The 16,934-nt window shown below is 52.7% G+C and overlaps 8 protein-coding genes across 8 annotated transcripts; 6 read left to right on the forward strand and 2 right to left on the reverse strand.

Moving 5' to 3' along the window:
* Window positions 1-231: 231 nt before the first annotated feature.
* HMPREF1541_08312 (uncharacterized protein) lies at window positions 232-825 on the reverse strand (the record flags this gene model as incomplete). Its single annotated transcript, XM_008722631.1, has 1 exon — window positions 232-825. The coding sequence occupies one exon, from the start codon at window positions 823-825 to the stop codon at window positions 232-234; it is 594 nt and encodes a 197-aa protein (XP_008720853.1).
* Window positions 826-1,277: 452 nt separating this feature from the next.
* On the forward strand, window positions 1,278-2,559 carry HMPREF1541_08313 (uncharacterized protein; the record flags this gene model as incomplete). Its single annotated transcript, XM_008722632.1, has 4 exons — window positions 1,278-1,556; window positions 1,605-2,023; window positions 2,069-2,405; window positions 2,455-2,559. 4 exons carry the CDS (start codon window positions 1,278-1,280, stop codon window positions 2,557-2,559), a joined length of 1,140 nt encoding a protein of 379 aa, XP_008720854.1.
* An 897-nt stretch (window positions 2,560-3,456) lies between these two features.
* On the forward strand, window positions 3,457-3,861 carry HMPREF1541_08314 (uncharacterized protein; the record flags this gene model as incomplete). Its single annotated transcript, XM_008722633.1, has 2 exons — window positions 3,457-3,490; window positions 3,542-3,861. 2 exons carry the CDS (start codon window positions 3,457-3,459, stop codon window positions 3,859-3,861), a joined length of 354 nt encoding a protein of 117 aa, XP_008720855.1.
* Window positions 3,862-4,441: 580 nt separating this feature from the next.
* Window positions 4,442-5,762, forward strand: HMPREF1541_08315 (uncharacterized protein; the record flags this gene model as incomplete). Its single annotated transcript, XM_008722634.1, has 2 exons — window positions 4,442-4,694; window positions 4,744-5,762. 2 exons carry the CDS (start codon window positions 4,442-4,444, stop codon window positions 5,760-5,762), a joined length of 1,272 nt encoding a protein of 423 aa, XP_008720856.1.
* A 1,919-nt stretch (window positions 5,763-7,681) lies between these two features.
* Window positions 7,682-9,099, forward strand: HMPREF1541_08316 (uncharacterized protein; the record flags this gene model as incomplete). The annotated part of the gene is made up of 5 exons (XM_008722635.1): window positions 7,682-7,895; window positions 7,945-8,022; window positions 8,072-8,197; window positions 8,246-8,302; window positions 8,357-9,099. 5 exons carry the CDS (start codon window positions 7,682-7,684, stop codon window positions 9,097-9,099), a joined length of 1,218 nt encoding a protein of 405 aa, XP_008720857.1.
* Window positions 9,100-9,866: 767 nt separating this feature from the next.
* On the reverse strand, window positions 9,867-10,302 carry HMPREF1541_08317 (uncharacterized protein; the record flags this gene model as incomplete). Its single annotated transcript, XM_008722636.1, has 2 exons — window positions 9,867-10,009; window positions 10,101-10,302. 2 exons carry the CDS (start codon window positions 10,300-10,302, stop codon window positions 9,867-9,869), a joined length of 345 nt encoding a protein of 114 aa, XP_008720858.1.
* Window positions 10,303-10,700: 398 nt separating this feature from the next.
* HMPREF1541_08318 (uncharacterized protein) lies at window positions 10,701-14,420 on the forward strand (the record flags this gene model as incomplete). Its single annotated transcript, XM_008722637.1, has 1 exon — window positions 10,701-14,420. One exon carries the CDS (start codon window positions 10,701-10,703, stop codon window positions 14,418-14,420), a length of 3,720 nt encoding a protein of 1,239 aa, XP_008720859.1.
* A 1,148-nt stretch (window positions 14,421-15,568) lies between these two features.
* Window positions 15,569-16,024, forward strand: HMPREF1541_08319 (uncharacterized protein; the record flags this gene model as incomplete). The annotated part of the gene is made up of 1 exon (XM_008722638.1): window positions 15,569-16,024. One exon carries the CDS (start codon window positions 15,569-15,571, stop codon window positions 16,022-16,024), a length of 456 nt encoding a protein of 151 aa, XP_008720860.1.
* Window positions 16,025-16,934: the final 910 nt, after the last annotated feature.

The raw sequence follows: 16,934 nt of genomic DNA on the forward strand, positions 1-16,934 counted from the left end.
GTGCCGACACCGTTGATCACCAGCAGTGGGCTCTATGGCATCTTGCGGGTACATTTCTCGAATCGGCGACAGGCTGACCTTGGCCACTCCATGCCGCATTGGCGGCTAGTAGATATGGCGAGGGTAGTATGGTGGTTCTGTAGCTTCGTCGCAACTGTATGAAGCAACAGCTTACCGTGGTAAGACGGTTCATCTCCTTGATTCTGACTCTGTTGAAGAGTGTCTCCATTTTCAGGCCGCAGCCGGGGGGATCCCGCCCATACTTGGTCTTCGTCTCACGAACTCCTGAAGATCACCGCGGGTCACAACCCCGAGGACAAATTTTCTTCCACCATCGGTAACAACGGCAAAGTCTTGTTTACTGCCGGTAGCATATTCGCCGACATTCTCGAAGAAGCCTTCTAGCTCCCACAGTTCAGTCTCGGTTGTGATGACTTGGTATTTGTGGTTGCCCCGACGCTGGAAACGCACCATAGCTTTCGACACTGGATCTGAAGGTTGTAGCTGCTTAGATTCGAAGAGAGTCTTCAATTTCGACACTGCGAGATAACCGAGCAGGGATCGTGTACTTTCGTTGAGGACAGTGAGGTGGGAATAATCGTGGGACGATGCGGACAGCATGGCTTCTTCGAGAGACGTGCTGGGAGAGGTCGATAAGGCTGGGGCAAGATCGAGATCAGCAACAGTAGCACCCCGGTACTTTTCCGCCCATGCTTGTAGCTGTGCCTTCGCATCATCGCCAGAGGGTGGGACACCATTTGTCTGCGGCACAATGTCCGCGGACAATGCGACGCCGTGCTCAAGCTGAGAGTGGGAGTGGTCCATCGCAACGTGAGTGACACTGCAGTATCAGGACTTGTATCGTCAAGATTGAGTCAAGCGCGACAGCTAGCGTGCCAACGCGATGCTCCGGGCTGCAGTACCTATGGTGGAGGACACCAAAAAAACATCGATGAAGCCGATCTGCTTTCAAGCTCTCGGCAAGTGGACCTGCGGTGACGTTAGGCTTGGCAGCAGCTATCTCCGCTCGAGAGAACCTGGGGAAGCGGCAACTATTGCCCAGCTAGCAACCTCACTTTCACCTCCAACCGCCCTCGTCTCACCTTCCTTTGCTCTAGCTATCCTTCCAATATTGCACAGACTTTGTGTGGTCGACTAGAGCTGTGCTCTGCGCAGTAGACCATATTCGTATCCTGGACCCCTGCCCCGCTCACTCTCAAGCATTGAGCTCTGCGACACAATCTCGGAGATAACCAGATAGGCATACCAGAGACATCATGCCTGGACTCTTCCCAAATCAAAGCACCATCTACAATACCTTTCTTCCTACCTCCCCGTTCTACAAGCCGGCCCCTGTAGAACACCCCCAAAAACGCCCGATCTTCTCGTCGTGGAGCTCAGCCGATGAAGTTAAGCAGAAGGCGGAGCAAGTTGCTGCTGACGCTGCAAAGCAATATGAGAAGGCATCCAACAAAGCTCAGGCCAAGGTCGGCGGCATCGAGCTCTACTCGGCCAAGTATTATGCTGTCTGTACCTTTGGCGGTATCCTGGCTTGCGTATGTTCACGAACATGTTTAAGAAATGGGCGTTACTGATAGGTACAGGGCATAACGCACACTGCTGTCACTCCCCTAGATCTCGTCAAGTGCCGCCGACAAGTCGACTCCAAGATGTACAAGGGCAACTTCGAGGCTTGGGGAAAGATCGGCCGTGCAGAAGGTATACGAGGTATCTTCACTGGTTGGGGCCCAACCTTCGTCGGCTACTCTGTTCAGGGTGCTGGCAAGTACGGTTTCTATGAGTACTTCAAGCATCTCTACAGCGAGATGGTTGGCGAAGAGAATGCGGTCAAATACAAGACCTTTGTTTACCTGGCCGGTTCCGCCTCTGCCGAATTCATCGCCGATATTGGTCTATGCCCATTCGAGTCTGTCAAGGTTCGCATGCAGACCACGATTCCTCCCGAGTTCTCTGGTACAGTTCAGGGCGTCAACTCAGTTATTAGCAAGGAGGGTGTCGGAGGGTAGGTCGCCCGGTCGGCGTGTGGCTCCTCGCTAATGAAGTACAGCCTGTATAAAGGTCTATACCCGCTCTGGGGCCGTCAGATTCCGTACACTATGATGAAGTTCGCTTCATTCGAAAACATCGTCGCTGCCATCTACAACTATATGCCTGGAACCAAGGACGACTACGGCAAAGGAGCTCAAACTGCTGTCGCGTTCAGTGGTGGTTATCTCGCCGGTATTCTCTGCGCCATCGTGTCCCACCCCGCCGACGTCATGGTCAGCAAGCTTAACGCCAACCGTCAGCAAGGCGAAGCGTTCGGTGCTGCTATGGGCCGTATCTACAAGGACATTGGCTTCTCCGGTCTCTGGAATGGTCTTCCCGTCAGAATTGTTATGATTGTAAGTCACGCCGTGCTGTTGGTCAAAAGGTTTACTGACAATGTCCCAGGGTACGCTCACCGGCCTCCAATGGATGATCTACGATTCCTTCAAGATTTTCGTCGGTCTGCCTACGACCGGCGGAGGTGGCGAGAAGAAGGAGGCAAAGGCTTGAACCCAGTAGCTCGGGGTCTTGTGTAGACGAGTATGAGTACAGATGGGCAATCGGGAGTCGACTTTGTACAGAAGCAGAGGCGTTCAATCATTTGCATGGAAATTCCGCTCTGCAGGGATTCATTCCTCAGCAGCTTCATTCTCTGAACGTACTCCAGTCGGCCTTGCGGAACAAGCTTGTCCTCTGCAATGGCCCCGGATATGTTAACCCCACTCTTCCTCCACCATCTCAACTTCTCCTTTCGACTCCGCTACACGATCGATGCCACTATCTGGAGTCATCTATACATTAATAGAGCTCTGTGACCAGCGGATCTTTTTAGTCCTCCTCCGCTCGAGGACTGCCAGTGTCCGGCCTGGCCCCCACCACCCCACCATGCTCGGAAATGCTACTTCTAGGCATACGTCACAGACACGAGCAGTCTTATCCATGGGAACGGTGGGGCGAATGAAGTGATGCAAAGCTTTTGCTTGACTCACGCCAATTTGTGAGCGAATCTGCTTGACGGTCCCGCCAAAGAAGTTGGCCAAAAGCTGTGATATGGTCTGACATGTGAGTAGATCAGAGCTTTCTTATCAGAATGATCCGGTTCTTCCAGCGTTGGTGAGCGTGTATATAAGTCGCTCCTGTACTCCACCTCGTGCGACTCCATGTATTCTGCGATTTCCCATCGACTTGCATTGTATATTCTTTGACTATCTCGAATTACTGCAAATAGGTGAGCAACATCACTTTGTTCTCTGTATTGTGCCCACATGGATCTTTAGCGCATGGCCTTGTACTGGCAACTCGATGGTCTTGACAGTGATTGACCCAGTTGGGTCACAAGCTCACAAAGCTGGTCTTGGAGCAATGGTGGCTGACTGAGCTTGCTTTGGCAGATTTGCATTCACACCAATGTCTGGCCAACCAGTTTCACACGGACGTGGCGGTACAGCAAGCCCGCAGATCTCCCTGTCGTCTACTTACTCACCTGACTTAGGTGCTGCCAACATTCGTCCTGACGATACGCCCTACATAGACGGCGAAATAGTCCGCGAGGGCCTCGTGGGCGATCAAGGCGACGGAAAGTATAGCGCTGGCCGTGGGGGTCAAGGAAACATCACCGGTGAGCCGGTCAAGGCTCCCCACGCGCCACACGACAGCGACATGGTGCCTGAAACCGCGATGCGCGTTGAGAAGGAGGAGAGCCACCATTTCGGCCGTGGCGGTGCTGGTAACGAGGCGCATGTCCATGAGAAGAAAGAAGGGGCAAGTTTGATTGACAAGGCTAAGCACGCTCTGCATATGGACAAGAAATAAGAGCTCAGCTACGGATGACTAGGAGTTAAAACATCAGCTGGAGTAGGTCGATAGAAGAGCAAACTTGTTGGAGGGGCGAGCTCAGATTACATGTCGATTAATAAGATACCCACGGCAAGTTAGCAAACAACTTGCTCGACGAACAACCATGAAGGTACTCGAACAATTATTTGTCCGTTACTGGAGATTCATAGTGAGGGAGTAGAGTGATGGTGCTAAGAAACAACTTGCGGGCATACCGGCGACCACGCGACTGTGACGCGCTGCGCGTTGTGGGTTCTCGGCCGCGAAACTTTGTCTGTTCGAACGTTCTCCAGTTCGACAGGATTATTGCATTTGCGTCCCCATGTCATACAATCAATAATTCTAAGCCATCGTCTCTTGCTCCCAAGTCCTGCGCTTTTGGGTCTTGTCGACTCCTTACTCGCTGACAGTGGCTAGTGCCGCCAGCGCAGGCATTCTCGCAAGCTTTTATTGCTTTTAGTCCTTACGGTGCGCGTTTCCCGCGCCACACGAATCCGCCTCTGACAACTGTCGCTGCGCCGTCGCTTCCCTACCTACGTACAGCGCCTGCGGAAACATGACCTCAAATAATGCGTCTAAAAGCAAGAAGTCGGATAAGAAGCGGAAGGCTGCTGAGATTTCAAACGACGATCACTATGCGCCTATACCTTATACCATAACTTGTCCGGCACTGCCTCTCAGTCGTCGCAAAAAGACGGGAAACTATTTCCATGACATCGACGACCCAGGCGATGAGTCGCTCAAGGTCGAGTACACAGTTGAACCCGGAACCAGGTGGAACGACTTGAAAGCCTACAGAAAGATGAAGTGTAAGTGATATTTCCCACAGTGGCTTCCTGCGCGGCTGACAACCTCAAGACGTGGATCATGAATTTCATCAAGGCAATTTCATCTTTGTCAATCGAGCCGAAAGACCACCTGAACCCCCTTCTGAGGATGCGACTGATGACGAGTTGATCGAGTGGCAACGTAAGCACATGTGGGTTGGTCGTATTCAACAAGTAAAAGCTGCGAAAGCCGATGAAGTATTGGTACGAGTATTCTGGCTTTACTGGCCTGAAGAGTTGCCTTCTGGTCGCGCTCCATATCATGGAAAGCACGAGATGGTCCTGAGTAACCATGCCGATATTATCGACGCGACTTCCATGTCGGGACTTGCCGATGTCACTTTTTGGGACGAGAAGGACGACACAGATGCGCCCATGGGTCAGATCTACTGGAGGCAGACGCTCGATTTCACTAAAACTGGGCGCAATGGCAAAGGACGCCTCAGTCCGCTTAGAAAGCACTGCAAGTGCCGCAGCGAATACTGTCCCGATCTTGTCATGTACAAGTGCCATGTCAATGAGTGCGCCATATGGAATCATCAAGAGTGCCTCGAGGAACGCTTGATGCAAGAGCTTGAGGCGAAATTGCAGAAAGGATCTCTCAAGAGTTACCTCGATCGTCGAGCCGAAGCATGGAACGAAGAACGAGAAAAGCAGACATGGACTTTAGGGGAGACAATTGCTGTGGGAGCCGAAAAGGTCGAGAGCCTCTTCCACAGAGCGCGAGATTCCGTCATGCATCAGATCGAGGGCCGCGTTGATCCTTCTGATACGACTGATGACAAATTTGATGCCGCTGCTGCACTGACGCCCCGATCTAAGGCAAAGGCAGCAGCCGATGCAGTGGTCAAGCTGGAGCAGCAGGAGCAGCAGCAGCAGACGGCCGTTCGTACCGAGGGTCGTCTAAGCATCGAAATCAAGCAGACCGGTGCGAAGGCCAGCGTTGTTGCAGAGGTCAAGCTACTCCCAGGAAAAGGACCAACTTCGACAGAGACCAAATCTTGGGAGATCCAGCTTGATTGCTTACAATGCAACAAGCCGTTGGATTGAGCAAGCCTTGATTCCGTGGATGATAGCGATCGCAACGTTGGAGTTTTATCATATTCGACTTTGATCTTGGACGCTCCACTCACTTTGCATGTCAACTCGTGTGCTCGTGAAACGCCGGCGGCATTCGAGATCTTTCAATCAGCATAAGCAGAGCAAACTTGCAGGACCGCCAGCATAGCGTAAGTATCAGTGGTACTACGGGATGATTTTCATACCCGTAGCGTATGCTGTCGGCTTTGATTAGTTGCAAGCGTTCAGGCGCAGCAGGCGGTTCATTTGGCCTTATCGAATACTTCGTTTCACGACAGGAGTAGCAGAACAGTACGTAGTCGAACAGTGGTACACAATCTACAGAATCATGATGGTATACGTTCGTCGTTGGACTCATATGTTGAACACGCCATACACATGCTGCCACTCTCATTCGCCATCTTGATCGGGCTTATTAGACTATGATACTACGATGCAGGATAGAGTCATGATGCAATCTTACATCCAACCCGTCTCGCCAAGGGCAACGTTGCAGCCTGGAGACGCTGCTTTCAGCTGTACGGAGTCCTTAGAGCTCCGTAGTGTGTGCATAAACGAACAGAAAAAGTGCGCGAAACCGTTGTGAGGGCTGCCGACCCGCACTAAGTACTCAGGTTATCGGCTTTGAGAACCTCGGATCCGCGATACAGTATGGATAAGATATTTTATCGATAGCAACGTCGCGGACGTTTAAGACGTAGTTACTCCTCCGTGCTCCATAGAAAACCTCGGAGATGTGGTGGGGCATATGGAGGACCCTGGAGTCTCACAGCCGGAGGTCGTGAGAAATTCTCCCTAAAGATAACAGCGAGCAGCACAAGGATCAATTTGACCCACTAAGAATGTCTTTGGCTTGTGGCTGGGAACTTCAAAGCCGCAGAAAGTGGGATAGCACGCATCGGCTTCGCTGACAGGGGTCCAACCGCGAGCAAGCGTCAGACGCGCGTCGGGTGGAGTGGCGAGAGCACAGGCAGAGTACTGTGTACGGAGTAAGAAAGAGGTGAAACTGCAACGCTCCTGGAGTGATAGACGCCAACGGCTCCAGGACACTGCACTTATTCAAGAAGGATTGACATGGACCGAGAAACAGCAGTGTTGATCTGTCTCTGTTCCGCGAAGTTGTTGCGCCGTCAGCTTTCATGTCCAAACGTCGGAGGTTCGGACTGCAGGGTTCGAGTTTCCGGCGGCCGTCCTTCGCCCACGCTGCGGCTAACAAAAAGCTAGCTTAGGGTCCACGACCCTGAAAGGCAGCCCTGAATGGTTCGAGGTGAGTCTAGCTTAGCGACAAAGGGACTGGCGCCATCGAAAGAGCAGGCCAAATGCTTAATGCTGCATACCCAACAAAGTTGATGATAGACGTAGATATCCATATTTCGCGAGAGGGAGGGCGAGATTGAGAGAAAGCAGAGACACAAAACCTGCACTGCCACATCCGCTTCTTGGACTCGTCTGTGTACCTGAATCTTCCTTCCACCTATCTGCCGCGTGTAAATTCCAGTTGCCGGCCAAATCGCAGGCTCGTATTCATCATCTGAAACAGCACAATCGCCGTCCCTTCCCTGGCCCCCCGCCACAACCAAAGGCTCATCTTAAAACCACGGTACCTGCCCCGGCCTCCCAGCACAGCACTCTAGTTGTGTTCCCGCACCGAGCTTGTACTTCTGATTTGATTGCTTTGATATCGCTCAGCCACTCGCTCAACGAACCGAACCGCCACGTCCATTTCCTGCCACCCGCTACTTCGGCTACCTGTGACGAACCCGCGTCATCCGCTCTTTGTTCATCACACGTCTCCCTCGACACGCTCGCGCTGAGCTCACAAATACTCTCGACTCTGTCCCGTGCTCTATCACCAGTATTTGCGCGCCGTATCACACAAGATCGCCACCATGACCACCCTGTCGCCTCCCGCCTCCCCGCAGCCTGCGCAGCTACACCCCCAACGGCCGCGCGCAGTTTCCTCCATGAGCCATGCCTCAACCAGTTCGAGGAAGAGCAAATCGTCGAACAAACTCGAAATGCTTGAGAGTCCCCGCGACAAGAAGAGGTTCAACGCCGAAAGTAAGGCAGATCCGACTGCTGCGCTCAATGAAGCCACTCCAGGTATGTAGAGGAAACGCCACAGCGCTGAGTCGTTGCTGATGAGGTGCAGGTGAAATTGCTCAACAACATTCGAACCTCGATAGTCTGCGGCGTACACAATACAAGGATCAGGATGGTAATGTTATCGGTATGCTTGCCCAACTTTTGAGGATTCGAAGATACTGACCACTCTACAGCTGATCCTGACCGGTCCAATCCCACACGCCCTAGATTGGAGCGTCCCCTCGACACTATCCGGTCATTCAACGCGGCTGCAGAGGGCACTGCATCGCGTCGAAGCTCATCATACGGCAATAGACCTAGTAAGTCTTGTCAGTCCACTTTGCAAACCGGACACTAACTGCGACAAGTCTCACAATACGGCAGTCCTGACGCCGGTCACTCACGTCAAGGAAGCTATTACAGCTGTAAGTCCGCCGCGAGGACACCATTCACGTCCATCAGACCTAACCGTCAATCAGCCCCTGGATTTGGTCCCAGAAACTACAACTATAATCGCCCGACTCCCGGTGGTGGATACTATCGGAACAATTCGAATGGCTACCTCAATCAACAAGGGGCCTCATTCGATGAAAATGCCGAATATCAATATCAAGACCACTACCGCCCACCCCCGCCCCGCCCTGGCCCGGGCATGCGCAATATGAACGGCGGCTCGAACCCGTATTATGGCAACGGTCATCCTACTGAGCAACCCATGTCGGTCCACTCCCATCAGCAGTCTTATGAGACCATGACATCCGGATCTGATGAGAACGGCAAGTCCACGAATCCCAGTTCGCTTAACAGCTCGTATGATCAATTGCACATGATGCATCCCCATCTTCGCAAGCAGGACAACTATTCGCAACAATATCAGTCACAGTACGATAATGAGATGAGCTTTGCGCCAGTATCGCCGGTCTCTCCACAACTGCCACAAAGCTCTTCCTTTAGCAACGGCAATATGACCGACAGCGCCGGCCCCGGATATTACGGCAATGGTCATCAGAATGGAGGGAACTACTCCTCTCATCAGCAGCAGCAGCCCATGCCCCCACCTAAAGATTCACAAGCTGGCTTTGCACGTCGGCCGATCAACTTGAACTCTCCGCCAGCTGCGCCGAGCAGCGGCGCGAATGGTGGTAGTGGAAGTCCGAACAAAGGCGATAGCACCAAGAGGCAGAGTTGGCTGAGCAGGAAGTTCTCCAGGAAGGAGAAATAAACCAGATCTCTGGTAACAAAAGCAAAATTGAATGGTCTTTTCGATTTACAGATTACGGCAATACACTCCTTTACGAGACGAGAGACGACAACGGCAACGACGCGACGGCTTGCAAACTTGGTGGACTATGCTCCATGTACCACTTGGCATTGATTGTGTTGGGATTCGGGCATGATCTGCCAAGCACGATCCTTGAACATAGTAAACATAATGAAAGAAGATGAACAGGGATCGCTGATGAAGGAATCCTCTGCAGATAGAAGAGAAGGAACCTGGAGCATGGCGGACGCTGGAGGTCTGAATTGCGTCACTACCTACAACCGGTACCGGATCTTAATGCTAATTCTTGCTTCATCCTGCAACAAATGCCTGTTATCTTAAGACTGATCTGATCTGTGACCATGTTGACCGTACCAGGTGCGTGCTTGTTAGGGATGTGTGCCGGTTTCTGTACTGTACATCTCCCCAGAAATCGGTACTCGTTTTCTCTCTTCAAAAGAGCTATTTCGAGATTTCGAGCCCACACGATTCTCTACGGCTCTGGACACAACGTGGCGGTGTCAACGAACCAGTAAGAGCGAATCGGCCGCGTAACTTTGGAGCAGGTGTAGGCTGCCGGCAGCAGAGTGTCGCTGATGATGCAGAGCACAATGAAACAGTACGAGCAATGCCCGTTTGGCGCGGTAGGCGCCTGCTGCGCCAAACACAAGATTTTGAGACTTTCCCACCGCTTCAGGCTGCGACGACAAAGCACGGATAGTCGGCGATCACTGGGCTTTCTTGCCTTTCTTCGCTCGCTCCGCCTCCAGCTTGTCGCTCTGATCTTCCCGCATAGCAACGATCACATAGCCGACCAGCACAACATTTGCCATGATTGCTGCAAAGCCACCGGCATAAGTTGCATTTCCTGCTAAATGTCAGTCACCAGCAGCCAATAGCCACCTCTCATAGCCAGGCTCATTAGTCTGCCGCCACGCTGGGTTCAGCGAGAGCCCACTAACCTTTGAATACCGTTTTCAATGTGAAGAAGTAGCTCCCAATAGGGAAGACGATCATGGCGAGCGTGAATCCCAAGAGCTTGTAGATCACATCGGCTGGTACGGCAGGAGATGTGTCCGATGGGCCAGGATCTGCGCCACCCTGGGAGGGCGTTACCGTCTTCTCGGAAAGGCTCGAAGATACGGTGCCACGATGTGAAGCCATGGCGCAAGACTTACAGGACTGTGCTGAGACGGGACGGGGTAAAGCAGCGTCTTGAGGTGGGTTAAGCAAGCAATTGGGGACCTACACGTGAAGTCATTTGTAACGGAACGTTGATACGAGCCCATACGTATAAATTACCCCTTAAGCCCATTTGTTGGGAGCAAAAGCGTTCGACCAATACAATATCGTCATGACGCGCCTCGCGTATGCCGCAGAACGGGGGATACGAAATTTCTGGGACGGCTTCAATATCGCGCCCCATTGGAATACTTGCGCTCTCTAGTGATATTGGAGTAATTGGGGCTGGCCTCGAGGGCGAGATGAATCCCAAATGAACCAGTAACAGCATTGGATTGGGTGAAGACAGTTGATCGCCACCTAGCACACTGCTTTAAACAATGACTACATATTCCGCGACCGCGTTGGGTCCCAATGAACCCTCTTCTGACCCTATCAACGATTCGGACGACGAGCTTTTTAACCCTTCCTTTCGAGCACACGAGACTGTCGAGACAGTACCCTTGCCTCGACCTACATATGACTCCAGCGACAACGATGAGCACGAGACAGTAGTAACCCTTCCTCTGCAGCGTCCTGGCTCGACACAGCAGCAGCCTGGCGAGACTCTGAGCGGGAGAGTCACGCAGCCGACCCAGATAATACCACGGTCGCCAGTTCGCCCAGGCAGCAACGCAGCCATGCCATCCTCCTCACCCACCTCAGAATCGCTTGTCCAGGTCACGGCTTCTTCGCCCATGGCAACGCCTTCTGCACCACAGTTCAAAGCCCGCCCTGGCGGTTTCCTCGCGAACGCGATGGCGCCTGCAGGGACCTCCTTCCGAAGACCAATGTTTAACCCTCCTGCGAAAATCAACAAGCCCATCGTTATCGACGACGACGATAATCCAACATACAAAGGTGGCTCAAGTGATGAGGAAGACCTAAGAAACAACCAAATCAAGACCACTGTTTTTCAACGCACCAGCGACTCTGGCTTTGTTCCGGAATCGCCGGCAAAGAACGACGTTAACAACACACACTTCTCCTCGTTTGTCCGTGGTTTCACACACGACCACGCAGCCCCGCCAAAAGTGAATGGTGTGAAACGTTCTGCACCAGCAGACGGCGACATGGCTGCTTCTTATGGCGCCTCCAGCAAACGCTCACGCTCTCTTATCGCTCGCGCTAAAGACGTGCGTGAGCGTCAGCCCTCCCCGGATATAGAAATCGATGATATAACCGACGCTAATGACCGTCGCAAGGTCAGAGAAATGCACAAAGTCATCTCTGATGTTCGCATCAAGAGTCTCTACGCAACTCTTAAGGCCAGGAAAGGCAACACTGACGATGCGATTGACGCAATCCTCGCTCAGAAAGAGAAGCATGAGGCGCAAGATACGAAGGGTCCGATCGATCTGACCGGTTCGGACGATGAGCTCATGACTACCCCAGCGGTGCAGAAAGGCACGAAACAGCAGGCCAAGAACCCTCACAAGTCAATCGCCGACAAGTGGTCGAGCACGCAGCAGCCACGAGACCAAGCGAAACAGCTTGATGCATTCTCACCACCAAAGCCTGCGCCAAAGAAAGGTCGCCGCCTAGTAAGAGGCCGTAAGGATCGTTCGTCGCCTGACTTGCCCGATATTACTGAAGAGCAGGTCCAATCGCAATCTCGTATCGGGAAGATGATTGTCATTGATGAGGATGACGATGACAATGCTGTTTCCGAAGATGAAGCTCCTAAGAGCCGCAACGAGACGTTCGAGCAGCGCTTGCTCAAGTTCTTCAACACTTGTAGTGCTGCTGATCTTGCTGACACCGCCAGCATTAAGCCCGCACTTGCACAGTACTTTGTATCTCAACAGCCCTACCGGTCAGTCGCGGCCGTACAGAAGGTTGATGATCCTGAGCGCAAGCCGGTGAAGGGCAAAGGCAAGAGAACACCCATTGGTGAAAAAGTATGGGACACTGTGCAGGAAATGATTACTGCCTATGAGGCCGTCGATTACTTGGTCAAGGAGTGTGAGGCCATTGCGAAGCCGTTGGCCAAAGAGATGCGAACATGGGGTGTCAACACTGTTGGTGCAGGTGCTGGTGAGCTGGAGATGACCAGCATATCTCAATCTCCAGCACACGATTCAGGCATTGGGACGCCGACCGACGATGAGAAGGTGGCTCGACCGAAGAGCTATATCAGCCAGCCAGCGATCATGAACTTCGAGTACCAGTTGAACGACTATCAGCTTGTTGGCATGAATTGGCTCAACCTCTTGTACAAGCATGGACTGAGCTGTATCCTGGCTGATGATATGGGCTTGGGCAAAACATACCAAGTCATTGCGTTTTTAAGTCATCTCTACCAAATCGGTGAGAAGGGTCCACACTTGATAGTTGTGCCATCGGCTACTTTGGAGAACTGGCTCATGGAGTTCAAAAAATTCTCACCACTCCTACGCGTTGAGCCGTACTACGCTCCCAACCCGAAAGAGCGTGCCGAGATGCGCTTTCAGATCGACAACTCCAGCGACATCAGTGTCGTTGTCACCACCTACACCATTGCCAAAGGCAAGGAAGATGCCCCGTGGCTGCGTGAGTTTGGCTTCACCTGCACAGTCTTCGATGAAGGGCATTACCTCAAGAATGCAGAATCTCTGGTTGCACGCTCATTGTCGAGGATTCAAACAGACTTTCGAGTCTTGTTGACAGGTACGCCTCTACAAAACAACTTGAAAGAGCTTATGAGTTTGCTTGGGTTCATGATGCCTGAACTGTTCAACGAGAAAGCAGACGAGCTCCAGGCTATATTCACCCACAACGTCAAGACCATGGATGAGAACCATGAGGCTTTACTGTCTGCGCAGCGTATTGCACGAGCTCGGAGTATGCTCACACCTTTCATTTTGCGTCGCAAGAAGAACCAGGTGGCCAAGAACCTGCCGCCTAAGCTACGCAGTGTTGAGTGGTGCGACGTGAGCCCGGAGCAAGCCGAGATTTATCAGTTCTGGCACGACAAAGCTTTGAGCATTCGCGCTCGCCGTGAGGCAGGTGAAGAGTGCGGCAATGACACCACTGCCATCCTCATGAAATTACGCCAGGCGGCGATCCACCCTTTCTTGTTTCGGCGACACTACAAAGACAAGATGCTCCCGAAGATCGCCAGGTCTTGTCTCAAGGATGAGCAATGGGCTCTGTCTTCACCGGACCTCATTGTGACAGAGCTTGAGCATTACTCTGACATGGAGGTTCATTCATTGTGTTCAAAGAATGCTGTGTTGAACAAATATGCTCTTCGAAATGACGAGTGGCTTGCCAGTGGCAAGGTACAAAAGATGCTGGAACTACTGCGCCGCTTCATGGCCGAGGGCAGTCGTACGCTCATTTTCTCACAATTCGTCATGGTTCTCGACATCTTGGAGCTTGTGCTTGAGAATGAGCGAATCCAGTACTTCCGGCTCGATGGCAATACCAAGGTTTCAGAGCGTCAGGATCTCATCAATACCTTCAGCGAGGAGGGAAATGAGACTCCGGTCTTCATGCTCTCAACTAAAGCCGGTGGTGCTGGCATCAACCTTGCCGCTGCAAACAAAGTTATTGTGTTCGACAGCGGCTTCAATCCACAGGATGACGTTCAAGCCGAGAACCGTGCCCATCGAATCGGCCAGGTCAAGCCTGTGGAAGTGGTCAGATTGGTGACCCGTAACACTGTTGAAGAGGCCATCTACAAGATGGGCCTGACCAAAGTGGAACTTGATCAGCGCGTTGCGGGCAGTGGCCTAGAAACCCCGCCCGGTGAGGTGGAAGTTTCTGAGGGCAAACCGGAGACTGCTGCGGAAGAGCAAGGACGGCAAGCTGTCACTAAGTTGTTCTTTGAGAACCTTGATGAAAAGCCGATTCAGGCCAAGATCGAGCCTGCGGACAACAGTCAGGAGACAAAGCAAACTAACGAAGTCGAGGCGGAAGACCTTTCACAGCCCTCCAGTCCGATCAAGGGTGGTCAGGAGGTCAAAGCCGAGGATGTAGACTTGCCTGCGCGGCCGAAGCGAAAGACGGCCGCGATGTCATCTCAGACCTCTTCGACTGCAGCTTCTAGGACCTCGCGGAGTCGGTCACGTAAGTGACAAGATCACCATATTCCGACTTGAGTACGTTTACGCTGCCAAGAGATATCATGACTTGATTGCATACGACTCGGTCAATCAACGACCTGGAAGCTGTACCTGTTGGCAGTGAGTGTTGCTGGCTGTGCAAGCCTAATGCTATGAGACGACCTGACTGGAGACGATGACCAATGAGTGTGAGCTGACAGTAACGACACCTTTGGAGAGCTTTTTGCTAGGTGAAAATTGATACGAGATGTCTCTAGCCACGAGGTACCTGGGTTAGGGTGTCTCTCACAAGAACGGTTAAAGAGGCGAGGCTGTATGCCTGCAGTTGTTGTGCTGGAACATGCACAGCCGACGCCTCGTGGGCGACTTTCGGCTAGTCTGGCGGGAAGCTCCAGAAGATCATCCCCGTAAAGAACACACACGATCCCAAAAGAGATGCCGTATGCACTCAAAATAACACGAGACTTCAAGCAGACCAACCATTTTCCGGCAGTGGGAAGCCGAATGAGGCATGGCCTGTGATGGCGCAGCTCGTGTAGCCACTGAGCACTTTTGTTCTCTCTCCCCACCTTTGCAGCCCTTTACAGCTTATGCACAGCTCTGATGATTACGATGCTTTCGCTCCTGCTGACCTACTCAGCCCTGCCCGTGTTCCTTTGCTTGGTGTTCTTTTACACCCCGACTCGTTGCCGCAATGACGTTACGGGCACGCCTAAGGCCAGTTTGACTCAGACGGCTGCCGGCAATTACGGGTGGTCCTTTGGTCACCACCGCCACCACCCACTCCCACAAGCGAGATACCCAGGCCCTTGTGTGAGAGGCGTTACATGAGCCCTTCATCCTGGGATTGGTCTTGTGATGGTGGAGGCAGTTCTATTTCGCACACGTGGGTGGGCTCAAGGCTGAGGCCAAGGGTGAAGTATGCAGTACAACGCGGATCCATTTGTGGCACAGACGACAGGTGAGATTGCAACTCTGCCAGGTATAAGTACCGTCCCCCCCTTCCCACTGAGGAAAGACTCGAAGTATACAAGCAATACAAACACACGGGAAGCACACGAGTCCTTACTGTCTATCTCCTACAGTCATTCACTCACCCAGCACACCTCTTCAAGCGACACACACCCACTTCCAATCACCCATCTACAAATCCAATAACCATGAAGACCGCCGCATTCGCCCTCTCCGCCCTCGCCCTCGCGGCCTCCGCCTCGGCCGCGACCATCAACAAAGCCCGCTCCGCCCAATCCGACGGCTCCTACGCGCCCGCCCCCTCCGGCAGCTCCCCTCCCACACCCGCCCAAGGCCAGCCGCAGCAGGGCCAGTCCGACTCCTCATCCGTCCCGTCCTACTACCTCGACTTCACGACCCAGCAGCTCGGCGCCGACAGCCAGTACTCGGACGCGTCCGGCACCATCGACGTCTCCATCTCCGGTGGTGACGTGCTGATTTCCGTGGCCGTCGTCAACCCGGCCGACAACGCGGCGTGCTTCGTCCGTGACGCGCAGGGCAACCAGATCCGCGCGTTTGGCGGGCCGGATCAGGATGTCGATAGCGTGCAGTTCGTCGAGGCGGATGGGAAGCAGGCCCGCAGCATTCATTGCCAGCCGGCTTAGTAAGGCCCATGTGCGGAGGAGTGCTGACGGTGATGTGTGCCTGGATGAATTTGCATAGCGACATGGATGCTGGCCTGAGAGCCTTGGGCTTTGCTGTTCTTGTTCTTATAGCATAGCGCGCCTCTCTGGTAGGGCGAGGGGGGGGGGGTTTCTCATTTCTTTTCAAGCCTATATATAACACGGCTTTTCTTTCTGTCACTCCTTCTGAGGTCAATACATTATAATTGCTCGCATGATGAGACGCCAATTGCAACACCAGGCAGGCTTCCTCAACTTTCCTTGTTCTGCTTGAAAATCAACCATGGACCAAATGGGGGGGTTTGCAGTAAGGCAGTAAAAATCTTGGCATTCGCTCCCGAGCATTTTTACATCACGACGCTGAGAGGGGGCAGAGGCGGTGTTGTCTGCACGGGAAAGCTTGGTGTGCAGACTCGGTAAGTTGCCTTGAGGTACGTCGAGATGTTTTCAAACATGCCTCGTGATATGCTATGTAGCACCAATGCTGTTACGTGTCGTGGCTTTCATTACCACCGACTGGCTGCTTTTTTCGGTTCCCAACGTTGTTGTCTCTTCAAGGATCTGCAAGCCGTCCAGGTTGGAATGGTTACATGGATGTTGATGACGAAGAAAGATGGCTTAGCTGTGAGCCGCTGTTACTCTCTTCAGGTTTCAATGATGTATGTGGCCTGTGGCCTCGGATCTGATTAACCTCAAGACAGAAGCGATGGCTGGGTAGGAAGCACAGCGGATCATCTCGCAGCGATGGAGCATTCGACAAGCATCTCAAAGGACTTTCCTTGGCACGGACGGAATGGTTACGAGTGTTGCTTCTTTCTAGAACGACTCTGATACAACAAGAAGAATATATGGATGATAGAGAATCTAATAGAACAATAGTACTACAATGAAT

This window comes from Cyphellophora europaea (assembly GCF_000365145.1).
Source record: "Cyphellophora europaea CBS 101466 unplaced genomic scaffold supercont1.8, whole genome shotgun sequence".
NCBI classification, from domain to species: Eukaryota; Fungi; Ascomycota; class Eurotiomycetes; order Chaetothyriales; family Cyphellophoraceae; genus Cyphellophora; species Cyphellophora europaea.